Here is a 24,199-nt window from a genome sequence, read left to right on the forward strand (position 1 = left end):
GAGAGTATTATGCTATGCAAAATAAGCCAGTCAAAGAATGACAAGTATCACATAATCTCACTCATATGTGGAATATAATGAACAAAATAAAATGATGAACAAAATAGATCCAGAGACAGAGAAGCATGGAACAGACTGAGGAATCTCAGAGGGAAGGTGGGGGTGAGGGAGTGAGCGGGAACAGATTAATCAAAGAACTTATATGCTTATATGCATAACCTACGGACACTGACAATGGTATGGGGAAGGCCTCGGGGTGGGGCAGATGTGGAGTGGAGGGGGTCAATGGGGAAAAAAAGGGGACATCTGTAATACTTTCAATAATGAAGATAAATTAAAAATAAATAAGTATAAAGATCTTTGTCTACCAAAAATAAATAAATAAATAAAACCATTAAAATGTATTCATTCAGAGTCTAATCACCTCTTAACCACCCTCCATGTTACCCCCATCTCTCTCTGGATTGTTTCAATAGCCTCCTAATGACCTTCCTGCTGTCATTCTTGATTCTCTATAGTCTATCTACAATGAAGCAGCCAGAGGTCCTTAAAGAACCTAAGTCAGACAGTGTTACATCTGGGTTCAGAACCTCCAATGACTCACTTTTCACTCAACCTAAAAAACAAAGTCCTTCCACAGCCCTACATGTTTGGCCCCTCATCTGGCCTCATATCCTACTATACTCTGACCCCCAACCCCTGCTTACTCTGTCCCAGCCACCTGTCCCTGTATTCATTTGTTTTCATATTAACCATGTGATAATAATCTTAGTAACATTTAACATTTACGAAGTAATACTTACTATGAACCAGACATTTTTCTAATTGCTTTACATATATTATCTCATTCAATTCCAATAGTTATTTCCCTCACTTTATGGATGATGAAATTGAGCTACAAAGAAGTTAATTAACGTGTCCTTAGAGCTCGTTAAGTGCTAAAGCCAGAATTCAAAATCACAGGTGAATGAAGCCCACTCCAGAGCCCAAATTCTAACCTTAATGTTTTTTCTCATTGGTTACCTTTATTTAACATTCTTCAGAACCAAGCATGATATAAACAAAAGGTAGATTAAGGACTAAGAAATGGAAATGTCAAAGTGTTTGATGTAGGGTTAGAGAGATTGGAAAAGTTAGAAAGAACACTGGGAATGAAAATACTTCTAAAAGGTAAGTTAGCACATAATTGATTATTATATGAAACAAAATACGGCATTTAAAACGTACTTTTTCTGTAGTAACAGTCAAGGAAGGAACCAATGCAGGTGATGGTTCTGGTTGCTTCTTGTGTTTTTGCTTGTGTTTGTCCTTTTCTTTGTATTTCTAAAAAATGAATAGAAGTAAAATCCAATTTAACTAATAACATACACACACATACACACACACGATGAGATTTTTAAAAATAATTGTTTAGTAATTTGAAATGTTAACATACTTGTCTAAAAAAAAAGTATAAAATCACTTCTAATCATAATCATACTATTTCATATATAAACAATACTAGTAATATATTTACATCACAGCATTACTATATATTGAAATACAATACTAATATATGTTATTTAAAATGATTTCAGCTTCCTTTTTTTGTTGTTAATCCTCACCCAAAAGTATTTTTTCCATTGATTTTTCGAGAGAGTAGAAGGGAGGGGGAGAGACAGTGAGAGAGACACATCTATTGGCTGCCTTCAGCACCTGCCCTGACAGGGCCTGGGGATCGAGCCTGCAACCGAGGTACATGCCCTTGACCCAAAATCGAACCCGAGACCTTCAGTATGAGGGCTGATGCTCTAACCACTGAGCCAGGTCGGCCAGGGTTCAGCTTCCTTCTTGAACAACATAAAATAATATATAAACAACTGAAGTCTATAATTATTTGCTACATTCATATCTGGCAAACTGTATGTTTGTTTCTCATTAAATACACAAAATACTTTGCGTACCTTTTATAAATAGAACTTTAAAATTTACATAGCACTTTAACATGCATTTTCACATCAGAATAGTGTCAGATTCTCCATCAACATGCGTTAAATTCTATGGCCCACAAACTAGAAACCAGGACAAAAAATTCTCCTAGGCTTATTCAGAAAATGGATTATTTAGTTATCATTAACAAATATAATTTAAAGTTATGGTTTCCTGCTTTACTTTGAAGTCCTAATACATTAACTGAATTTAAGAAGAAATTCAAATAAATAATAAATTAATTACATATTAGGAGTCCAACTTTATTTATTTTTTAATTTTAGAGAGGGAGGAAGGGAGAGAAAGAAACATCGATGTGAGAAAGATACATGTGCCTTGAAAGGGAACTGAACCCGCTACCTTCTGGTGTACGGGATGACACTCCAACCAAGTGAGCCACACTGGCCATGGCAAGAGCCCAACTTTATTTAATGTCAGACAATTTTAAACAAACTGTTCTCAATAGTTTGAATCAGTAGGTAAGAATCAGTATTGGGAGTGAAATTTACTACTATTTAAAGAGTTAATTCAACTTATTTCTCACAGTACTTAAAATTAACCATTCAGAGAACTTAATCTGTTCAAGGCATGAAAGATTAATATCACTGGATCTCTGTCCTGAAAGAGATTAAATACCAACAAAACAAAAAGCATAAAAATAAAGATAAATGTTTTATCTTAATACCCAAGTACTGTCACTTTTTGCCTTTAATTTCTGATGTAATTACATAAGACATTTCTTGACTATAATGTTAATACTTTAGCAACAGAGAATGTAAGACACCACAAGCAGTTTTTATTCTGTCTTTTTAAGGAAGCTTTCTTACTCTAAAGTTATTTTTAATTGTGACAAGTCATAATAACGACCACCAAGGAATCATGCCTCCATTTCTTTCTACTAGGATGCCACTGCTCCTCCCATCATAAAATGTCCTCTCCTCTTCTCCACTCCCATGAACATGAGCTAGCCTTGTGACTTGCTTTAGCCAAGAGGATGTAGCAGGAGCGATGCTGTGCCAGGTTCAGGAGCCTAGAGCTTAAGAAGTCTTGCATGGCTTCCACAATTGCCCCCTTGGGTCCCAGCCACCATGTAAATAATCAGTTCACACTCTCCTGATAGGCCAAGTGGAGAATGAGGCCTTATATTCTGAGGTACCCCAGCCTACAGCCAGTACCATCTAGGCCCAGCACATGTGAATAAGATGATCTTGAACCACCTAACCAGCCACCAGCTGAATGTAGCCTCATGAATAAACCCAGCTGATACCATGTGGGGAAACAATTAATTGTTCCTGTTAAGCCCTGCCTCAAGTCACTACAAATTGTGGGGTGGTTTATCAAGCAACAGTAGGTAAGCAAAACAAGACTAGAATTCACATGAAAGTTAAAGAAAGTACAAATTAAAAGTAACATACATTAGGTTTTGTTGGGGTTTTTTTTTTAATACACCAAATAAATATAATTATATAATCTAATGTATAAATGAGATTCAAATGACCCTGGTCTGTAAGTTCTATATCAATATTTTTTCCTCTATACAGATAATAAAGGAAACTTTTCTACTTTTCTGCATGTTCTACCTCCCATACTGGGTCTTATTCTGAAAAGATACAAGAGCTGGGATAATTTAATAGTGAATGACCCTGAATGACAACAAGGTAAACAAACTCTAAAAACCTGAAAAGCATAAGAGAATAAAAGGCATATAAAAGTATGCACATATACATGTGTGAGAGTGTAAATATATGTAAGTCATCATGGAATACTATAGAACTCTGGTCCTGTGTGATGCATCAAGAAATGTATTCTGTCCCAGCCAGTGTGGCTCAGTGGTAGAGCACTGGCCCAAGCACCAAAGGGTCTCAGGTTCGATTCCCAGTCAAGGCACATACCTGTATTACATTTTTTCCCTGCCCCTGGTCGGGGTACATGCAGGAGACAACCAATCTGTGTGTCTCTCTCACATCGATATTCCTCTCTCTCTCCTCCCTCCTCCCCCCCTTCCGTTCTCTCTAGAAATCAATGGAGAAAATATCCTCAGGTAAGGATTAGCAAATAAAAAAAGAGAAATGTATCCTGAAATGAGGATTGCAAATGTTCAGGGAAACAAACTGTGAATAAATTACATTCATTTTATTGGCCTGTAAAATATCAATCAAAACAGTCTATGACATTCACTAAAGACATAAAACAAAAGGAAGTTCCAGGAAAAGACTCAATTACATATAAATATTTAGTATATGATAAGGAAGGATTCCAAACCAGCAGGGAAAGACTAAAATTATTTAATAATGGTACTAGGAAAACTGGTTAGTAATTTGAATAAAAGTATCTTATACAAATAAAATCCAGAAGGATTAAAGGGTTAAATAACAATTAAAATAATCTAAGAAGCTAGGAGAAAATATTTTAAAAGTCTGTATCTAACTTTAAAAAAAAGGAAAGACTTCTATTTTTTCTAAAGTCAAAAATCAGAAAGGGAAAAGGCAGGTGTGGGGATTCAGAATAAGTCACCCCAAGATGTGCCTATGGCATAAGGACTGTTTTGAGCTAAAGGCAACTTTAATCTCTTGCTCAAGAGAAACTTTTGCCCTTCCCTTAACTACCTAGTAAAACCTGAATTAGGAGCCTTGTCCCCTTAATAGAAGATTATCAGAGATAACCTCTTTTGACCTATGTAAAGTGCAAGGTAAACTATTTATTAAACATCTGCTCTTCTTACCATCCTGCAATGAACCGCTGAAGACCCCAAGGCACCTTACCTCATCCCTGGCTCAGAATGTCTAATATACCCATTTTCCCTCTCAATCTCTGAACCTCTCAGTCATGTGGGGTCCATATTCTCACATGTATAAGTGGTTCCCACAGATACATATGTATTAAACTTGGTTATTTTCTCTTGTTAATGTCTCATATCTATTTAATTATTTGACTAGCCAAAAGAACCTTGAGGGCAGAGGAAAGTTTCTTCCTTCCTCTCACAGGTTTATTCAAGAAATCACCTAAATTATAGTACAGTAAACGTCTAAAAAGAGCCTCCCAAGCGTGAACAAGATGACAAAAAATTGCATGGCAAAGAGACTACACCTCCAAAACAAACAATATAAAAAGTGTAACATACATAAAATAAACAAAAATCTCAACCTAGCCCTAGCTGGTTTGGCTCAGTGGTTAGAGCATCAGCCTATGGACTGAAGGGTCCCAGGTTGAATTCTGGCCAAGGGCATGTACCTAGGTTGCAGGCTCGATCCCTGGCCCTGGTCAGGGCACGTGCAGGAGGCAACCAATCGATGTCTCTTTCACATCGATGTGTGTGTCTCTTTCTCTCTCTCTCTCTCTCCCTTCCACTCTCTCTGAAAAAGCAATGGGGAAAAAATATCCTCAGGTGAGGATTAAAAAAAAAGTCTCAACCTAAGAGTAAATATAACAGCATAAAGATATTTCTCAAAACTTAAATGAAACTTAAGTCTAACATAAGTTCAAACAAAGCTCAAGAACAAGATGATAACCAAAGAAGGGTAAAAAACAACAACAAAAACCCCTTGAGATACACAAAACTGAAGTAATTTACAAGCTAAAACAGAATTAGGAAATAAAACAGAAACAGCAAGGAAAAGAATATATATTGTTAAAAAAATATATATTGCTAAAAGAAAGGCATGAAATAATTACAGTGATACAAATGAAAAAAACAGCAGACATCAAAACAGAGAGGAAGTACCAAAAACAAAGATAAGCCCTGGCCAGGTTGGCTCAGTTAGTTGGAGGGTCATCCAGTAACCAAAAAGGTTGAGAGTTTGATTCCCAGTCAGGACACATACCTAGGTTGCGGGTTCAATCCCGGGTCAGGACGCAGTATGGGAGGCAACTGATCGATGTTTATCTCTCTTCCTCTCTCCTTCCCTCTCTCTTTCTTCAATCAATAAAAAACATATCCTCAAGTGAGGATTTTTTTAAAAAAGTGAAACCAAAAAAAGGATAATCTAACATAAGTATAACTTGTGTCCCTAAGTAGCGAATTTAATGAATGGGGGGGTGGGGGGAGCAGAAGATGTATTCAAACTTTTGTAAAAGGCCACAAAACAAAAATTGAAAAAAAATGCATTCTGAAAAATTCTGTTATGTTTTACAACAAGACTCACTGGAGTTAAATTTAATAGAGAATGCAAAAGGGAAAATATGTGTGTAAGTGGGGAGGAGAGACTGACTTTAGTCCTCTCCACAGCAATATTCCAGGCCCATTGTTTAATTTCTTAGGAGGAAAACAGTGTGACCCAATGATATTATATACACCTGAGACATAGTTTGAACATTAAGGCAAGAAGGAAACACTTTCTATTATGAAAACACTCAGAGGATACAGCTCCTAAGAACTTATTCTTGAAAAAAGTTATTTGACAATAAAACTAAGCCAATTTAAGAGATGATATAAAGAACTTACTGGAAAAGATGTGGTAAAAGGACTACTAGTGACAGTGACCATTTAACAAATTTGAGTTAAATGCAGAACAAATACCTAACTGATTCTGAGGATTATGTTTACAAAAGATAATGTCACAAACCTGAAAAGCAGAAAGCAAATGTCTTTAAAAACAAACAAATCAGATAGCAGGGAACTAGAGGAGCATGAAGATGCTATTAGTCTTTCATAGCAGAGCTCAATATAGATTTTGAGGCATGTAGTTAAAACAAAACATAATAATTTGCCACCAAACAGTAATTACACACAAGTCCCTTCCTTGTAGACAAAGTCCCTGGTTTTCTTTAGCTAATTACCCTCTGATAATCTCATAAAAGTGGCCCCATACTCCAGCCCAGAGGTGAAATGAGTGTACCTAACTCAGTTAAAATAAATCTATTCTCCTTAGCCACTGACTGCTTGAGGTCTGGGATAGATTTAGGTCAGGATAGTAAAACAGAAAGGAAAATTTTCTGTTCTTTCTTTTAAAAAGGTACTCCCTTCCTGCTCTTAGATGCTTAAGTGTTAGGCTATAACCCTTAGAACAACTACAGTGACCTGGCAACCATATCTAGAAAAGCTAAGAGAGCCATGAAAAAAACAATGCCCAACCATGGTTGAATTGGCTATTGTTAACTTAATCAGGATTTAAAAACTTAGCCTCTGAACTTCTTATTCAAAAGAGTAGAAAAGGTCTATTGCTTTAGGAATATTCTGTTATAGCTAAGAGCATCTAAACTGAAAACACAGTCTTACCTCTCAATGTTTTTTGTTTGTTTTATAATCTCTATTATTTAATTTAAAGGTGTATTTAAGGAAATATCTCTTGTGGTAAGGAAATTTTACTTGAAGCTCAACAATGTTATCTATTTTACTTCACTTTATTTTTCTTCTATATAGCCAAGTAAATCTGACCTTAATATTTTAAAAATCTTACAGCGTTACATCATTTTAACAAGATAATTTTTACCTACTAAACCATCTTTTTTATTTCTGTATAGGAAAAACATCTGGAATGTTTATTTAGTAGTAATGGCTATTTCTAGATGATGAATTCTGGAATGGGTTTTTAAAAAATTAACTTGCATTTTAAAAAATGCTCTGCCTTGTTTAAATTTTTTATAATTACACATAGCTTAAGAAAAGAATGGACTAAAGTGAAATAGACAGTCAGCTAGCTGTTAACCAAACCCATTTCTTTTTCTTACTCAAAATATAACTAGACATTTCCCACTTTTGAAGTTAGATGTGGCCATTTAATTGGATTCTAGCCAAATGCAATCTGAAAGAAAAATAATGTGTCACCTCTAGGCCTGGTTCTTAACAGCCCCAACTATTTAGTGTCCATGCTCCTTCCTCTTCCATGTACTACTACAAATGAGCATGGCGGCCATAGAAGCAACACTGAAAAGAAAGCTGAGTTACAAGGTGGAAGGAGCTCGAGATCCTAATTCATGGCTGGAAAAAAGGTGCCTGCTAATCAAGCACAAGGCTACAACAAGAGACAAAGAAGGACCTAGCAATTCCATTTCTGAGTATTTATCCCAATAAACCCAAAACACTAATTTGAAAAGACATATACATGCATATGTTCACTGCAGTATTATCTACAATAGCCAAGATATGGAAGTAACCTAACTGTCCTTCAGTAGATGAATAAAGAAGTGGTGCATATATAAATGGAATATGACTCAGCCATAAAAAAAATTAAATCTTGCCATCTGCAACATGGATGGAACTAGAGGGCATTGTGTTGAGTCAAATAAGTTAAATAGAAAAAGACAAATGCAGTATGAATTCACTTGCATGTGGAATCTAAAAAAAAAAAACAAATGAACAAATAGAACAGAAAGACATTCACAGATACAGAGAACATTTTGACGGTAGCCAGATGGGAGGAGGGGATGTGGAGATGGAAAAGGTGAATGGATTAAGAGGTACAAATTGAAACTAACAAAGTAGAAAGAGATTCATAGATACAGAGAGAAAAAACAAAGAAGTACAAATTGGTAATTATAGAATAGTCACAGGGGTGTACAGAACAGCACAGGAAATATATTCAACAATATTGTAATAACTATGTATGGTGTCAGATTGGTACTAGATTTATTGGGGTGATCACTTCGTAAGTTATATAAATGTCCCATCACTGGGTTGTACACCTGAAACTAATATAATATTGTATGTCAACTGTAACTGAAAATAAATTTTTTTAAAGAAATGATATCCTATGTTTGTACCTCACCCTATAACAGGCAAGTAATTTAGCCGAGCAAAGCAAAACAATAAAATGACAATTATGAATTAAGTGCAGAAACTGGGGGAATGATGACTTTTTTTTTTTAATAACATGGAAACGATCAAAAGCAGTACTCAAAACAACCACCAAAAAAAGAACACCTGTGTTGGACCTAATTGTGAATAAAAAATTAATATTGTATTAAATCAAACAAAATTTGAGAATTGTTATGTGTTGGGAGACAATTCTGTATGTTTCTACTATTTCTGCATGTCTTTCAAGTGAGGCAATGACTTGCCCATTGTTCTGGACTGTCAGAGTATGTCTTAAGAGCAAAGGGTAGCCACACTTTTTTTTTTTACTTTTTTAAAATTTAATATATCTTTGCTGATTTCAGAGAGAGGAAAGGAGAGGGAAAGAGAGAGATAGAAACATCAATGATGAGAGAGTCATTGATTGGCTGCATCCTGCATGCCCCTGACTGGGGATCGAGCCCGCAACCCAGGCATGTGCCCTGACTAGGAATCAAACCCTCAACGCCTGGGTCCTAGGCGATCAACCGCTGAGCCACGCCTGGCCGGGCAGCCACACTTAATGTCTACTACAAAAGACTCAAGTGCCCTAAGCTCAGGATTCCTCTACTGCAATGCAAAAGACTCTATGAGCAGATATCATCCAGCCCTCTCTGCATTACCCTATGGGAACTGGGTCTCGGGGGAACACATAATTCTCCTGTCTAGTTACATGTATGGTAACTAGTTACCATACATGTATGGTAAAATCAAAGACATCTTTCATAGTTCTTAACAGTTTGGTGATGAGAATGTGATGCTGTTAATGGCATGGCTTTCTGCAAAATGAAAGATAAGAGTCTCACAGGCCAATTAATGGGGTTTGAGGGATGTCTATGGGAATGGTTAGCAAACATAGTGAGTGTATCTTTTGGTCAATCAGGCAGTAAATGGTCCTCCACTTTATTGCCTGACAATGAGAAGGAACTGAGAAGGTGGTAGCAGGCTAAGTGTTGGGAAATACAGCAGGTCCTTGAATAATGTGGTTTAGTTCAACGGGTTTCATTATACCACTGATGAGATGCCATAAGAACTTCACTCTTGTCTGTATCAAATTATCCTATGGTAAAAGTGACTTCATTATACATCGTTTCGATTAAAGTCACAAAACCTACTGAAAACGTTAAATAAGGAGTTACTGTACAGTCAAAGAGGTGTGTCCAAATGATGTTCCGGTAATTGCTAAACCTCCTCCAGATAGGACCTCCCCAACAATACAGCAGTTGGCTTCAGTTCCACCCCACTGAAATAACTAGTACTAGGATTCATCCTTAGTGAACAGAAGGTTACAATCTTTTCAGAGAGGTTACAGAGATACTCACTTATATTAAACGTAAAAGAGGGAAACTGGCAATGAACATAACTCAAGCAAATCCTAAGAACTCTGGTTTGCTTGGGAGATGAGGAGGTAGGGCAGAGCATGTGAGGAAAAATAACAACAGCTAGGCTGTCTTAGAGCTCAACACCTCCTGCAGTCTACCCTGCTAACTTTAAATTCACTTGCAGATGACAGCAAAAGATCTCAGTAAAAGCTTTTGTTACAGTGGGTCCTGGTTGTTGTAAGGCAGCTTTAGTTCTATTAGGGAGAATTCCCAAAGATAGATCAACTCCCAGGAAATTATAGTTGAGACCTTGATTGGGATTTAGGCTCTTAATGCCCAGATTGGGTTTAAAAAACTAACAGAGCATTTACAGAGTGATAAAGGTGACCCACTGCCAAATGAGAAATCTAGGTAAATTCTTATCATTGGCGCTGCCACCCTGAAAAATTCTCCCAGCCCTTATGGAACTAGCACTTACTGAAATTAGGTGAAAACTTGAGACACTATTTTAGTAATCTGGGGTACCAGATGCCCCAGATTAAGGAGAGCTTTCCAAAACAGGACCCTGCTGTGTGTACCAAGATTCAGTCAACCAGAGTTTGCCAGCTGGCTGCTGAGTCAAGGGATTCCCAAGGCTGAAATAATTGGTTTCACCCTTGACTACATCACAATATAGAGCATTGTAAGTGCTGAAAACAAGGAAAATTTATTTGGTTGACCCACAAGCACCCACCATGCCCTTCCAAATCGAAAGTAAATACAAAGGTATATTTAACGGTATGGAGCCACTCTGTACCCACCACAATCTCTCTTCTTCAACCTCCTCACCCTTTAAGGCAACCTCAGTTGCTTTAAGAAGAAAAATGGAGATGGGGATGAGGTTTCCCTGTCCCCAGGGAGGAATCAATCAATGGCCATATGCACCCATCCAGTATGCTGGGGAATTTGGAGAGAGGAGAGACAAATTTTTAAGGCTCTGTCACACAGAGATACCCAGATCACTCTTCTCCTTGGACTCATGGAAGTAAAAGGCACCAGTATGCAGAGCAGAGATTAACAGTGGGGTAAGGAAGTTAACATCACTTTGTAAGCTGAGCCTTTCAGCAACTAGCTGTACTTTTGTTACCATTTATACATCTCAAATTATAGCAGGAATTGATATATCAGGAGTTGGCAAACTATAGCACCCAAGCTAGTAATGATCTTTACATCTTTTAAAGAGTTGTTTTAAAAAAAGGAAGAATACGTGACAGGGACTGTATGAGATCTGCAAAGACTGAAATACTTATTATCTGATTCTTTACAGAATAGGTTTGTAAACCCTTGTGTTGTATACTTGTCATTAGCCATCCTGTAAGTGCCAAAGAGTATTCTCCAAATCAGGAGACGCTAATGGAACATACAAATTGCTCCCCAAATCAATTTCCTTTCTTTGGTGGTCCAACAGAAACAGAACAGAATTACAGGAGGACAAAGGGAAACCACAACCTTGATTAAGAACTTAAAGTACCAGGGGTAGTAAGAAATGCAACATCTCAACACAAAAGCCCTGCTAGGACTGCGACAAAAGATTAACGGAAGCTGAAGGCATATAATGAATTGTTAACTGAGTTTAGTTATTGCTGTTATAGCCACCGCTGTTAGACTAAATCCATTACACAGAATGATGGTACTTAGTTGGTTGTCTTGGACACTGCTAAAGACTTCTTTGCCGTATCACTCATACCCACGGATGAAGATCAGTTCATATGCATGTTTCAAGGCCTCCAATACAAGTTTGTAGTGCTTCCCAAGGAAAACCTAAATTCCTTTGCCATTTGTCACCAATAGGCATGCCAGAGTTTAGTACAAGTGTCTCTATCTGATTTCCAAAACTTTCACTATTGGTTAGTAAGTCAGTAGCATGTCTCAACTGCTCTTACACTGATGTTATCACACCTCTCCCAGCAGGGCTGGCTGAAAACCCCCAATAAAATTCAGGGACCTGCTCAGCAAGTAGTTTCTTAGAAATATGTAAGTGGATTTACAATGTCCAGTCCCTCTCTTCAGAATCCCAGCATCAAAAAGAAGGCTAAGCCTGGCCAGCATGGCTCAGTGGTTGAGCCGATAATCCATGAACCAAGAGGTCACAGTTGAATTTCCAGTCAGGGCACATGCCCGGGTTGCAGGCTTGATCCCCAGTAGGGGGTGTGCATAAGGCAGCTGATCAATGACTCTCATCACTGATGTTTCTATCTCTCTCTCCCTCTCCCTTCCTCTCTCTGAAATCAACAAAAACTTATTTGAAAAAAGAAAAGAGTTAAAAAAAGTTGGAAAACAAAAAAGAGGCTGAGAATCTCATTGAACTTTTTAGGCAATTAGAGGCTCTATGTGATTCACTTTGACGTTCTACTTGGTCTTTGTATCAGCTAATTAATAATAACTGATTATTAATTCTCACTGTAACTTCTCTCTGACAAGTATATCTATTTTAAATATTTAATACTAAAGCTTTTTCTTCCTTCAGGGATAAAAGCCCATCAGGTATTATCCCTTTTCATGATTTCAGCAAAGTCCTTTTACTCCATTAACATCTTGTGCTCCAGTTTCATATTCCTATCTACCTATAAGTGTATATGTAGCTACTACATTGTGTTCAATGCAACTAAAATAAAAATTTCTCCAAAATCAATTCTTAATTACTCAAAAGTTGTCAACAATACTACCTTTATTCCCTTATCCCCACACTTAAAACTCCGAGTTTGTAAAAATAAAAGAAGCAAGAATTTCACATGGTTTCACTGTATTCAAGAAACCATATTAGACATCATGGGAAGAACAGTAAAGTACAAAAGATAGGGTTAAGCTCTGAGACATAATAGAGCCTGGCAATAAGACATATACTGATGACAACTAGTAATATAAAGTGAAAAAATAAGAAAACCATGTAAAAGATATCCAAAGCAAGAGATACAGTGTGATTCATACAAGACAAAGGAAGTTTAACTTCATTATAAAGCCAAAACTAAGTGCTGAATTTGAACTGAGATGGAAGAAAGAAAAGAGAAAAATGAAGACTAAAGAGGACCAATATTTGAGAGAATAATTAGAGCAAACAGAATAATGTTTAAAAAAACAAACAAACCCAAAACTTGTTAGAGGCAAGGGGTAGAATATGATTCAAACATTGTATCTAATATGCAAATATCCTAGTCCAAGCAAAGCCACATCACTTAAGTCTATCTGACAACTCTTCTGATATCTTCTTCACTATAAACCTGATCTCCTCACTTTACAAGCTTTTAAAATATGAGTAATTTAATTTATTTGGATCAAATATACATCTAGTCTGACCTATCTCAAATTCTAGACTCATTTTCAACTGCCTTTAAATGTTTCCCATTCCACCATACCTTAAATTTTATTGTGACTAAAATCAAATTAATCAGTTCCTCCTTTTTATAATGCACACAAATCAGCTTTTCCTCAAGTCCCTACCTGTACTTATGGTACCACATCCTCAGTTAAGACAGCCTATAGCCATCCATCACCTACAATACACCTTTTCCCTTGACCTGCCACTCCCAATCAGACCCTAGATCATATAGATTTTATTCCTTCAGCACCTTGAATATCATTCCCCATACCCTTCCATTCCTGTAGCCATTAAGCTCAGTTTAGACTTCATTACTTTTAATCTGATTCAGGCTAACTTAAGTGGTCAAGAGTATAGACTTGGGAGCCAGACTATGTGGGTTCTTATGCAGTTCTACTTTACTAACTATATCAAGGTGTTAAACTTCTATACCATAGTTTTCACTTCTGTAAAAAAAAATAATAGTAATATTAGTCCCTATCTCAAAAGTCTGTTGTTGGGAATTATACGAATTATTACATGTAAAGTACTTGGCACAATGTTCTAACATGTAGTAAAAACTGCACATTATTGTTGCTTTGCTGTCATTATAGTCACCATCATTACGATCATTCTCAAACTGGTCTCCTTATTTCAATCACTCATTAAGTAAAAATATTATTTATTTGGCACATAAACACTGACAGTACAAAGGTGAATAAAACTTATGAAGTCAAATAAGACTTAAGAAGAAATTCCATTGTTATAATGAAGAAAGTATATAAAACTTAGATAAATGCTATAAACAAAACTATCAGTCATCACAGTAGTTCCAAAGTTCTGTCACCTCATACAACACACTAGGTGAATAATCTTCCTCGTACCATTATTAAATACAAACTCCTCTTATGGAATTGCCATAAATGACCCCAATCTGTATTCATGCTTATCATTCCTATTCCCTTACCCCATATACTGTCAATAAACTGAACCTTCTTTATGTTTAAAATACTCTGAACTTTTCTTCAGTTTTTTTGTACTCTGAATATAGTGTTCTTGTCATTGAGAACACTGTCCCCGCATAACTCCTTAAGAAGCACCACTGACAACATTCAAGACTTTTCTTAAATACCACTTCTTCCACTTAGCATTTTCTGCTAAATTTCCACAAGCACTTTATTTTCCTCTCCACTGGCCCTATCTCACTCTAGCTTACCTGTATATTTATTTTATCCCTTCAGACTAACCTAAGCTACCAGTACTCAATTTCAGAAACCACTACAACCATACAAGTTTTTAAAAAATCGGCTGCGGTTACATGTGACAATTAAGGTTAAAAAGAAAATAGGCCTATACAAGAATTTAGTGAAAACATCAATTGAGTGACTGATTTTATACACAGAATCATATTCAGTAACTATCCTCTTTCTAAGTAGATTCTGCTAATAATTCATCAGTTAAGATTAAACTATTGGAGAAACAAGATGGCGGTGTAGGTAACAGCTGCACCCGCCGCCTCCTGCAACCACATCAAAATTACAACTAAAATACAGAACTACCATCACTCAGAACCTCCTGAAATTTGGCTGAACAGAAGCCCTACAACCAGGGCCCTGAAGAAGCATCAAGAATGATAGGAGGGGCGGAGACGTGGGCGGATGGGGCTGGATAGCAGAGACGGGGCTGCGGGCCAACACCCGGTGGGGGGGGGGGTGTTAAACCCAGGCGGGAATCTCAGCGGTGGAGGTTTCCCGGAGGAGGGAGGGGTCCCAGCCCCACAGCAGGTACCCAGCCCGGGGCTCCAGGGCCGGGAAGAGAAATCCCCACAACTTCAGGCTGTGAAAACCAGGGGGGCCTGTCGCTGAGGGTCCTGGAGGGTGCAGGAGTCCCAGGCTTTCCTCTTAAAGGGCCTGCACATGGACTCACTCAGACGCGCTCCCTCTGAGCCCCAGTGCTGGGTAGCAGCTTGAGGGGAACCTGGGACATTTGGGGAGGAACTAACCTGCCTGAAGTCTGGTCGAGAGCTGGAGGGGCAGCATTCTCCCAGGCAGAAGGGCTGGCAGAGGCCACTGCTCCTTTGGAGAGTCCTTCCCGCACACAGGAGGCAGGCAGGGGCCATATTTGAATTTCCAGCACCTGACTCACACCTTTGGCCCCACCCCTCCCACCTGCAAGCCCATCCAAGCCGTTTCCAGTGGCTTTTCTATGCAAGTGGCCTCTCGAGCCTTATGCTTAGGACTTTCCTAAAATCTCTCAAACAAGCAGCAGCATCCAAAAAACAGCTTGATAAGTGGCCCCAGGCCTGGCACGCAGCAGCCTGCATTGGTTCATGGCTTGGACTCTCCTGGACACCTCCAAGTCCAGCACAAGTAGCAGCCAACTACGGTTTGCTGTGTAGCTCATACTGGGTGGCCCTGGGCAAGGCACTGGCAGAGGCTGACTTTGCACCTCCTGGGAGGCCCCAGAGACAATCCTACCACATCCACAAGTGACACACTCAAGGGGCGCACTTGATGAACACCAAAGCCCCACTGAAGTAAATCCTGCTCCACAGTAGTGTCTCTAGCACAGCAGCTCTTTGGCTGTAGCTGCAGATGGTCCTCACAGCTGATTGGCCTGGGGGTCAATTCCTCCCAGTGACACCAAAAGCAACCAAGGCTCAACTACAACAGGACAGTGCACACAGCCCACACAGGGGAGCACCTAGAAGGCTCAGCTCAGGTGACTGGGGAGGCTGAGCCACTGGAACCTACAGGACACCTACTACACAAAGCCACTCTACAAATTTCAGGAGGCATAGCAGCTCTACCTAATACATAGAAACAAACACCTGGAAGGAGCCAAAATGTGGAGGCAAAGAAACATGTCACAAAGGAAAGAACAGAAGAAATCTCTAGAAGAGGAACTAAATGAAATAGATCTAAACAAGCTAACAGATACAGAGTTCAGAATTTTATTTATAAGGATGTTTAAGCATACTATTAGGGAAATAACTGAGAATATCACAACATAATAAAGTACCAATTTGAAATGAAGGCTACACAAAATGAAATGAAGAATACTTTACAGGGAATCAACAGTAGAGGACGCTGAGAATCAAATCAGCAATTTGGAACATGAGGTAACAAAAAACACCGAACCAGAAGAGCAAAAAGAAAAAAGAATCCAGAAAAATGAAGATAGTATACGGAGCCTTGGGGACAACTTCAAGAGGCCCAACATTCGTATTATTGGGGTGCCAGAAGGGGAAGAAAGAGACCAAGAAATTGAAAACCTATTTGAAAAAATAATTACAGAAAACTTCCCCTACTTGGGGAAAGAAATAGACTTACAAGTCCAGGAAGCACACAGGGTCCCAAACAAGAGGAACCCAAAGAGGCCCACACCAAGACACATTATAATTAAAATGCCAAAGGTTAAAGACAAAGAGAGAATCTTAAAAGCAGCAAGAGAAAAGCAATTAGTTACCTACAAAGGAGCACCCATACGACTCTCAGCTGATTTCTCAACAGAAACCTTGCAGGCCAGAAGAAAGTGGCAAGAAATATTCAAAGTGATGAAAAACATGGAACTACAACCAAGACTGCTCTACCCAGCAAAGCTATCATTTAGAACTGAAGGTCAAATAAAGAGCTTCACAGATAAAGCTAAAGGAGTTCATCACCACCAGACCAGCACTACAGGAAAAGTTGAAGGGTCTTCTTTAAGAAGAAGCTAATGAACAAAAGAATCTGACGAACTAAATAGATCCAGACACACTGACGTATGCAACAGATGATCATATTTCAGAGGAAAGAGGGAAGGGAGGTGGAGAGTGGGAAGAGATTAACCAAAGAAGTAATATGCATATATGCATAACCCATGGACACAGACAATAACAGGGTGAAGGCCTGGGGAGGGGGTGGGAGCGAGGTGGAGGGGATCAATTAGGGGGGGAAATGGGACACCTGTAATACTCTCAACAAAGATAAATTTTTTTAAAAAAAAGATTAAACTATTAATACACCCACAATTACTTATCACAAAAACATTATCAAGTCTATCTGCTGCCTGAATGAATTAGTATAAATTCCTTATGTATTACTGACTGACCTAAAATTTACTACTGCCCATATCTGAAAGTAATGCACTTCATGAAAAAGTAAATGGTTAAACAAAGTAAGAAATTAAATAAAAATCCTTATAACTCAAACACAAGTAACCCTAATGTTTATCCAGAAAACCTTAAATATGAACAAGCAGGCTCTTATTATTTACTACAGACATGCTGTCCAATATGATAAATAATTGCCACACATGGCGATTTAAATTTAACTTAACTAAAATTAAATATTCAGTAACATGTGATACATTTCAAGTGCTCAACAGGCAGATGTGGCTAGTGGCTACTGTATTAAAAGAGTTATAGAACATTTCCATCATTTCAGAAAGTATTTTTTGAGTGTGGTCTAGATTCATACTAAATCAATAAAAATTTACATTCTTTATACTCCTCTTACTTTTCCTCTACTGTAACTATCAAACAATAATCAGTACGCAAAGTTCATCTAACAGTAATCAGTCCCAAGTAGATAAAAAAAAAAAAAAGAGCCAAACACCAAGTAACTTATCATAATGAAGGCACAAAACCACTACAGAGAAAAATGTTAGCAAGCATGTGGAGAAATTTGAACCCTTGGTGGGAATGCAAAGCGGTACAGCTGCTATGGAAAACAGTATAGTGGTTCTTCAAAAAATTAAACACAGAATCACCATGTGATCTAGCAATTCCACTTCTGGTATATACCAAAAAGAATTGAAAGTAGGGTTTTGAAGAAATATTTGTACACTGATGTTCATAGCAGCATTATGTATAAGAGCTAGAAAGTGGAAACAACCCAAGTGTCCATCAACTGATAAATGAATAGGCAAAATGTGGTATATACATGCAAAAGATTACTCAACTTTAAAAAGCAAAAAAACTCTGACATGTGCCACAACACATGCATGAACCTTGAGGACAGTATGCTAAGTAAAATATGCCAGTCACAAAACAAATACCATATGATTCCATTTACAAGGAATCTAGAACAGTCAAATTCCTACAAAAAGGTAGAACAGTGGTTGCCAGGGGCTGGGGAGAGGGAGGAAGTGAAGAGTTAGTGTTAACAGCTACAGAGTTTTGGTTTTGCAAGATGAAAAGAGTTCTGAAGATAGATGGTGGTGGTGATAGATGCACAATATGAATGTATTTAATGCCACGGAACTGTACTTAAAAGTGTTTAAGATAGTAAATTTTTATGTAAGGGGAAGATTACTACATAGAACCTTGGAGCCCATGTCATTATCATTTGCATAAGTACAACAAGCTTAAACAGAGAAGTACAAGTGGTTGGAGAGCTACACTAAATAGTTTATTAATATATTCTGTCTATACACTACATACTTTTTCTTCACCCATTCCCCTTGTTAGTTAAAATGCAACAAGTAAAAGTTTGAGATTGACTTGTTTCTGCTATTGTCCATTTTTAAAGTGAAAAAATAAATCACTTGCTTTTAAAATAGTTATTACGACACAAAGGATTTGGTAATGCTGCCTTTGGGGTGCACAGCAGAGAGGTTGAGAGGCTCAAGACAACAAAGGAAAGAGGCAGGAGCACCTGATACTCCAAGGGTGAGGAAGGGAGGGCAGTCAGAGGAGTCAGCCCCAGTCAAGTTTTTTCCTCGTACCCTACAAATCTGGGAAATACACCATAAACCTTGGCAGTTGCAAACTTTAGGAGACTGCTGTGAGGTGTCTTGGGCCCACTAGAAAAAGCAGGCTCCATCCTGCTAATCCGAGTCATTGTGCACCATGTTCTAGGCTTTTCTTAATATAGTAGTTCCCCTGCCCCTTATCTACAATTTTATTTTCTATGATTTCATTTACCCAAGGTAAACCATGGTGCAAAAATATAAAGTGAAAAATTCCAAAAATAAATAATTCATATGCTTTATATTGTACTCAGTAGCAGTTCTGAATAGCAAGATGAAATTTCACACCATCCTGCTCTGCCCAGGACGTGAATCATCCCTTTGCCCAGCATCTCCACACTTGTATATGCTCCCACCTGTTAGTCACTTAGTAGCTGTCTAGGCTATCAGATTGACTATCAAGGTATCGCAGTGCTTGTGGTCAAGTGACCCTCATTTTACTTAACAGCCCCAAACTGCAATAGTAATGATGATGGCAACTTCAATTAGCTTCTCCTCCCATCTTTACACTGAAACAACTCCTCAAAAACTTCGTTAGTATTAAATCTGTGAAAGCTGACATAAGTGAAGCCATTTCAAAATGAAGTCAGAGCTGCCATTCCAGAGGAGCTAAGTGCCTTGTACATCTTAAAGACTATTTGAACTGGACCAGATCTTTGTCTTACAAAAAACTGTAAAAGAAGAAGAAAAGCAGACATCCTGAAAGGACAGATGAATATGGACTCTCTAATCTGAAGAAAGAATCAGTAACCAATCATGTATATCTGAAGAGTAACTCGGCTTACCAGCACCAATTGGAATTTCTTCTATTCATGTAATTAATTATTCCTTTCCAAACCCCTTGCCCTCGCCCTGTAACTGGAACACTATTTGGGAGTCAGCCTGAATCTGTGGCCCCCAAAATTTAACTCATTTCCCCCCCAAAATGTTTCTTGCCTCTCCACTTTTTAATTTCAGGTTAACAAACCCCAAAGAACATATTTATCCTTATATTACTTGTCCTTCCTATGCATCTAACACTGCTGAGCACTGACTGGCTGTCTTGAAACACTTTCCCTGGATTCCAAAATACCACTCCCTCTTAATTTCTTCCTACATTTAATGCTACATCTTGATTTCCTCTTTAGACAACTCCCCCACCCCTTACTGATAAAGAAAGGGAGAAAGGAAGGGAAGCTCTAACTTACAGAAGGCCAACTTATGGATGCAAAATGAATGATGGAATTAGAAATTCCCCTTGTGTCAAACACCATTTCAGGTAGAATCTTCAATGAATGCTAAGACTTATGGGTGAAAACTTGGTAAGAAACAATGGATTTGCCCAATTCTCAGGGTGTGGTAGTTAGCCTCCAAGATGGTTCCCAAAGATCTTTGCCCCTAGGTAGTACCCACCCACACTGAACAGGCTGTATTATGTAATCAACAGAATATTGCAAAAATGATGGTGTGTCTTAAAAGTGGTTAAAATGGCAAATATTTTATATATATATTTTACCACCAATAAATAATTTAGGGAAAAAAGGCATTACACTAGGGGGGAAAGACAATTATGTGACATCTAAGGCTAGGTCACACAAAAATATTACAGCTTTCACCTTGCTCTCTCTCTCTCAGCACACTCTCTCTGGGAAAAGGTGGGTGACATGTCACAAGGACACACAAGCAGCCCTGTGGAAAGGTCCATGCAGAAAGAAACTGAGGTTCTTGCTCAGCCAGCATCAACTTGTGAACCATATGAATAAGCCATCTTGGGAGGATATCCTCAATTTTCAGTCAAGCCTTCAAATAACTGTAGTCTGGCCAACATCTTTGACTGCAATCTGATGAGAAACCTGAGCTAGAAATACCCAGCTAAATCCAAATTCCTTACCTATAGAAATTATGAGACAATAAATATTTATTATAGTTTTAAGCCACTACATTTTAGGGCAATTTGTTACGCTGCAATAACAGAATAGAAACATTGTTATGAGGAGTGGGATACTACTATAACAAAATACCTAAAAATATGGGAGGCTGCATGGAATTAAGCAGTGGGCAGACGCTAGAAGGACTTTCAGATTCCGAGTGCCTAATAAGCATTAAAAACACTGGTAAGAATTCTTGGAGCCTTTCAGGAGGCTGCTATGGAAAGCTTAAAAGAAAGTGAGGGTTGCAGGAATGTAGTAACAAAGTTTAGCAACATTGTTGCTTATGGTAACATAGAAAATAGAAACCGTAATGAATTATATGATTTAACTAAGGAGATTGTCTTTTTTTTTTTAAATTTATCTTTATTGCTGAAAGTTTTACAGATGTCCCCTCCCCCCCGCCTTGACCCCCTCCAACCTCTTCCCACCTCCTCCCCAGGCCTTCCCCACACTATTGTCTGTGTCCACCGGTTATGCATATATGCATATAAGTTCTTTGGTTAATCCTCCCCACCCCCACCCCCCTGCTTCCTTCCCTATACCTGTCTGTTGCATGCTTCAATGTCTCTGGGTCTATTCTGTTAGTTAATTTTGTTCATTAGAGAGATTTTCTAGGTAATATGAAGGAGTATATTATCTGACTCCTGTGACCTTTTTGGTCCCTGGGCTTTGAGAGTGATGAGGAGGGCTGTTTCAAAGGCCACTTTCCACTTTGGTCTCTTCTTCTGTACTTGATTCCATCAATTCCTTTAGAGTCCTGACTCCAGGACCTGTCCAGGTTTTATCCTCATTTGCCATATTTGCAAGACCTTCTTAGGAGATGGGAAAACATTGGCTGCTCTTCCATTGCATTAGGGGCCCCCAAAAACGACCTGTCTGCAGGCCTATTTGCCTTATCAGGCCTCACAGCCATTTCTTGAGTCTGTTTGCCACACGTCAGGAAAGTACAATAGGTCAGTGCAGTGGATCTTATAAGATTATTACTCAGCAGTACTGTAAAGACAATGGACAGAGAGATTGTCCCTTTGAAATCCAGTTCTACATTGGCAGCATATCTCAGTCTACTAGATGCTCAGCCTGGAGTTTGTGGGCAAAACACACAGTTCCTTCTTGGGTACCCTGCAAAATCTTGATGCCCTTGCTCTTAATTCAGTCCCTTGCCTTTTTCTCCTTCCAGCACTCTACCTAGGCTGGGAATGTAGACAAATCCTAGCTCTCCCACATTTTGTATTCTTCTAAGTTTGTACATTTTGCTTCTGAAACTTGCTTTTCCTAGGGTCGGAAATGTCCTCTTTTTCTGCTATGATAACTCACCTTTAGATGATAGGCAACTTCTGGTCAACTTACCCATGGAAGAAGTTTACTGGGTAACAGAAAATTTTTGAAGGATAACACTTTGGTTAATATATCACAATGCCATCCTGCTACTTAAAGAAGTGCCTGCCCATTTGAGCCACCAAGTGGAGTGATCAGTTAAGTCCTAGGGGGCTGAGACAGGAAGTTATCTGCAGAGTCTGACTGATAAGTGATTGTGCCTGTCCTTCTGCTCTGTGTGGAGTATCACAGTGTCTCTCAGGGGCAGTGAGGCAATTTTGACCAAATATCTAAAAATCATTCAACTGCACCGCAATCACAGGTGTATGAATTTATCCCAGGGAGAACACATATCTGTCTGTAAGGCTTTGATGAAACTCTAGTTCATGCCAAATTGTTCATCCCTTGCCTGTTCTTTCTCCTTCAAATATGATTGTGATACACCATAATGAAGGAACTTATGAAGTTAAATGATGCCTCCATTTTTTAACTCTAATTAGTTATGTTTAAGCCACTGTTTTCATCATGTACATTTCCATGTATTATAAATACATTTAAAATTTTTAAATTATTAATCACATATTTTTATGACACTCAGAATCTGTTTCATATCTGCAAATTGTGGGACTGATAGATTAATATACTTCAATATATTTTTACAAGATTTTCTTCTTGCTTGTGGAAGGTTATGGCTCAGCAGCAGTTTCCCTAAAACCTACTCAAACTCCTGAACTTTGTGAAATTATCTTACTCCTTTTATTTCTCTTTCACCTGATTTAGTATCTACTATTAAAGTACCTTTTCTCAAATTGATAGGATTTTTTAAATTGCAAATATTGGATATCTTGAGAATGTACATTTTTTATTACGGTACTCTGTTCATCCCAGAAATATGATTAATTGCTTTGCCATAATTTGTTATATAATATACTTTGCTTTTTCTATAGTATACGTTAAGTGTCCTAAATACACCTTCTTGGATTTAAAAAGAAAGAAAGAATATTCCCACTCTCTCTACACATCAAATGCTAACAGTAAGGAATGGTTTTCAAAAATAAAATCTAGGCCACTGTCAGAAAACCATTGTATGAAAAGTAAAACAAGGGTGTGGCTGTAAAATCCATTGTTCAGATCTACAGCACTGCTTCAAAGAACCTGAAACCAAAGGGGTTCAGAGATGTCAAGGTCATAAAAGACAAATGAGGAAATATTCCAAACCAGGAAAAACTGAAGACCTGACAACAACTAAATGCAATATGTGATCCTGGATTAGATTCTGGACCAGTAAAAAAGTTTTCCCCCTTTAGTATAGACATTAATAGGTGAAATTTGAATATGATCTGTAAGATTAGCTCATAGTTCTGTAATAACGTTAATTTACTGATTTTGATCATTGTACTATAATAATGCAGGATTTTAATCATATTTATTAAAACTACACATTAAAGTACTTAGGATAAAGGCCATAATATTTGTAATTTACTGTCTAAAGGTCCAGAAAAAGATGAGGGTCGGGAGTAGGGGGGTAGGGATAGACAGCAAGGGGGGTTAAGGAGACATGAGAAAGCTAACATGATAAAATGTGTGAGTTATAGAGAAATAATGTGTAGTATTTTGTAACTTTTCTCAGTCTAAAATTATTGCAAAATCTAAAGTTTAAAAAAAAATTTGATCCTTCTGGCTGGCTGCCCAATGCCCCAGGATAAAGATAAAACTAGCATTACTCAAACTGGCCCCTTCTTATCTAAATAATCTCATCTCATGTCACTCTTCAGCCCCACCACACACACACCAGGCTTTCTAAATGGCTGTTCCTGAAAAGCCCTGCTGTCTCTTAACTCTGCACATG

The 24,199-nt window shown here is 38.1% G+C and overlaps 1 protein-coding gene across 14 annotated transcripts in view; it reads right to left on the minus strand.

The window, feature by feature from the left end:
* Positions 1-24,199, minus strand: part of MLLT10 (MLLT10 histone lysine methyltransferase DOT1L cofactor) — a 240,939-nt gene that overhangs the window by 86,840 nt on the left and 129,900 nt on the right. For all 14 annotated transcript variants that reach the window (XM_081133058.1, XM_081133059.1, XM_081133056.1 and 11 more), the window contains one exon: positions 1,228-1,323. In XM_081133058.1, the coding sequence (XP_080989184.1) occupies positions 1,228-1,323 (96 nt within the window). The remainder of the gene's footprint in view (positions 1-1,227; positions 1,324-24,199) is intronic.

The sequence above is a fragment of the Miniopterus schreibersii genome (assembly GCF_964146895.1).
Source record: "Miniopterus schreibersii genome assembly, chromosome: 1".
Classification (NCBI taxonomy): domain Eukaryota; kingdom Metazoa; phylum Chordata; class Mammalia; order Chiroptera; family Miniopteridae; genus Miniopterus; species Miniopterus schreibersii.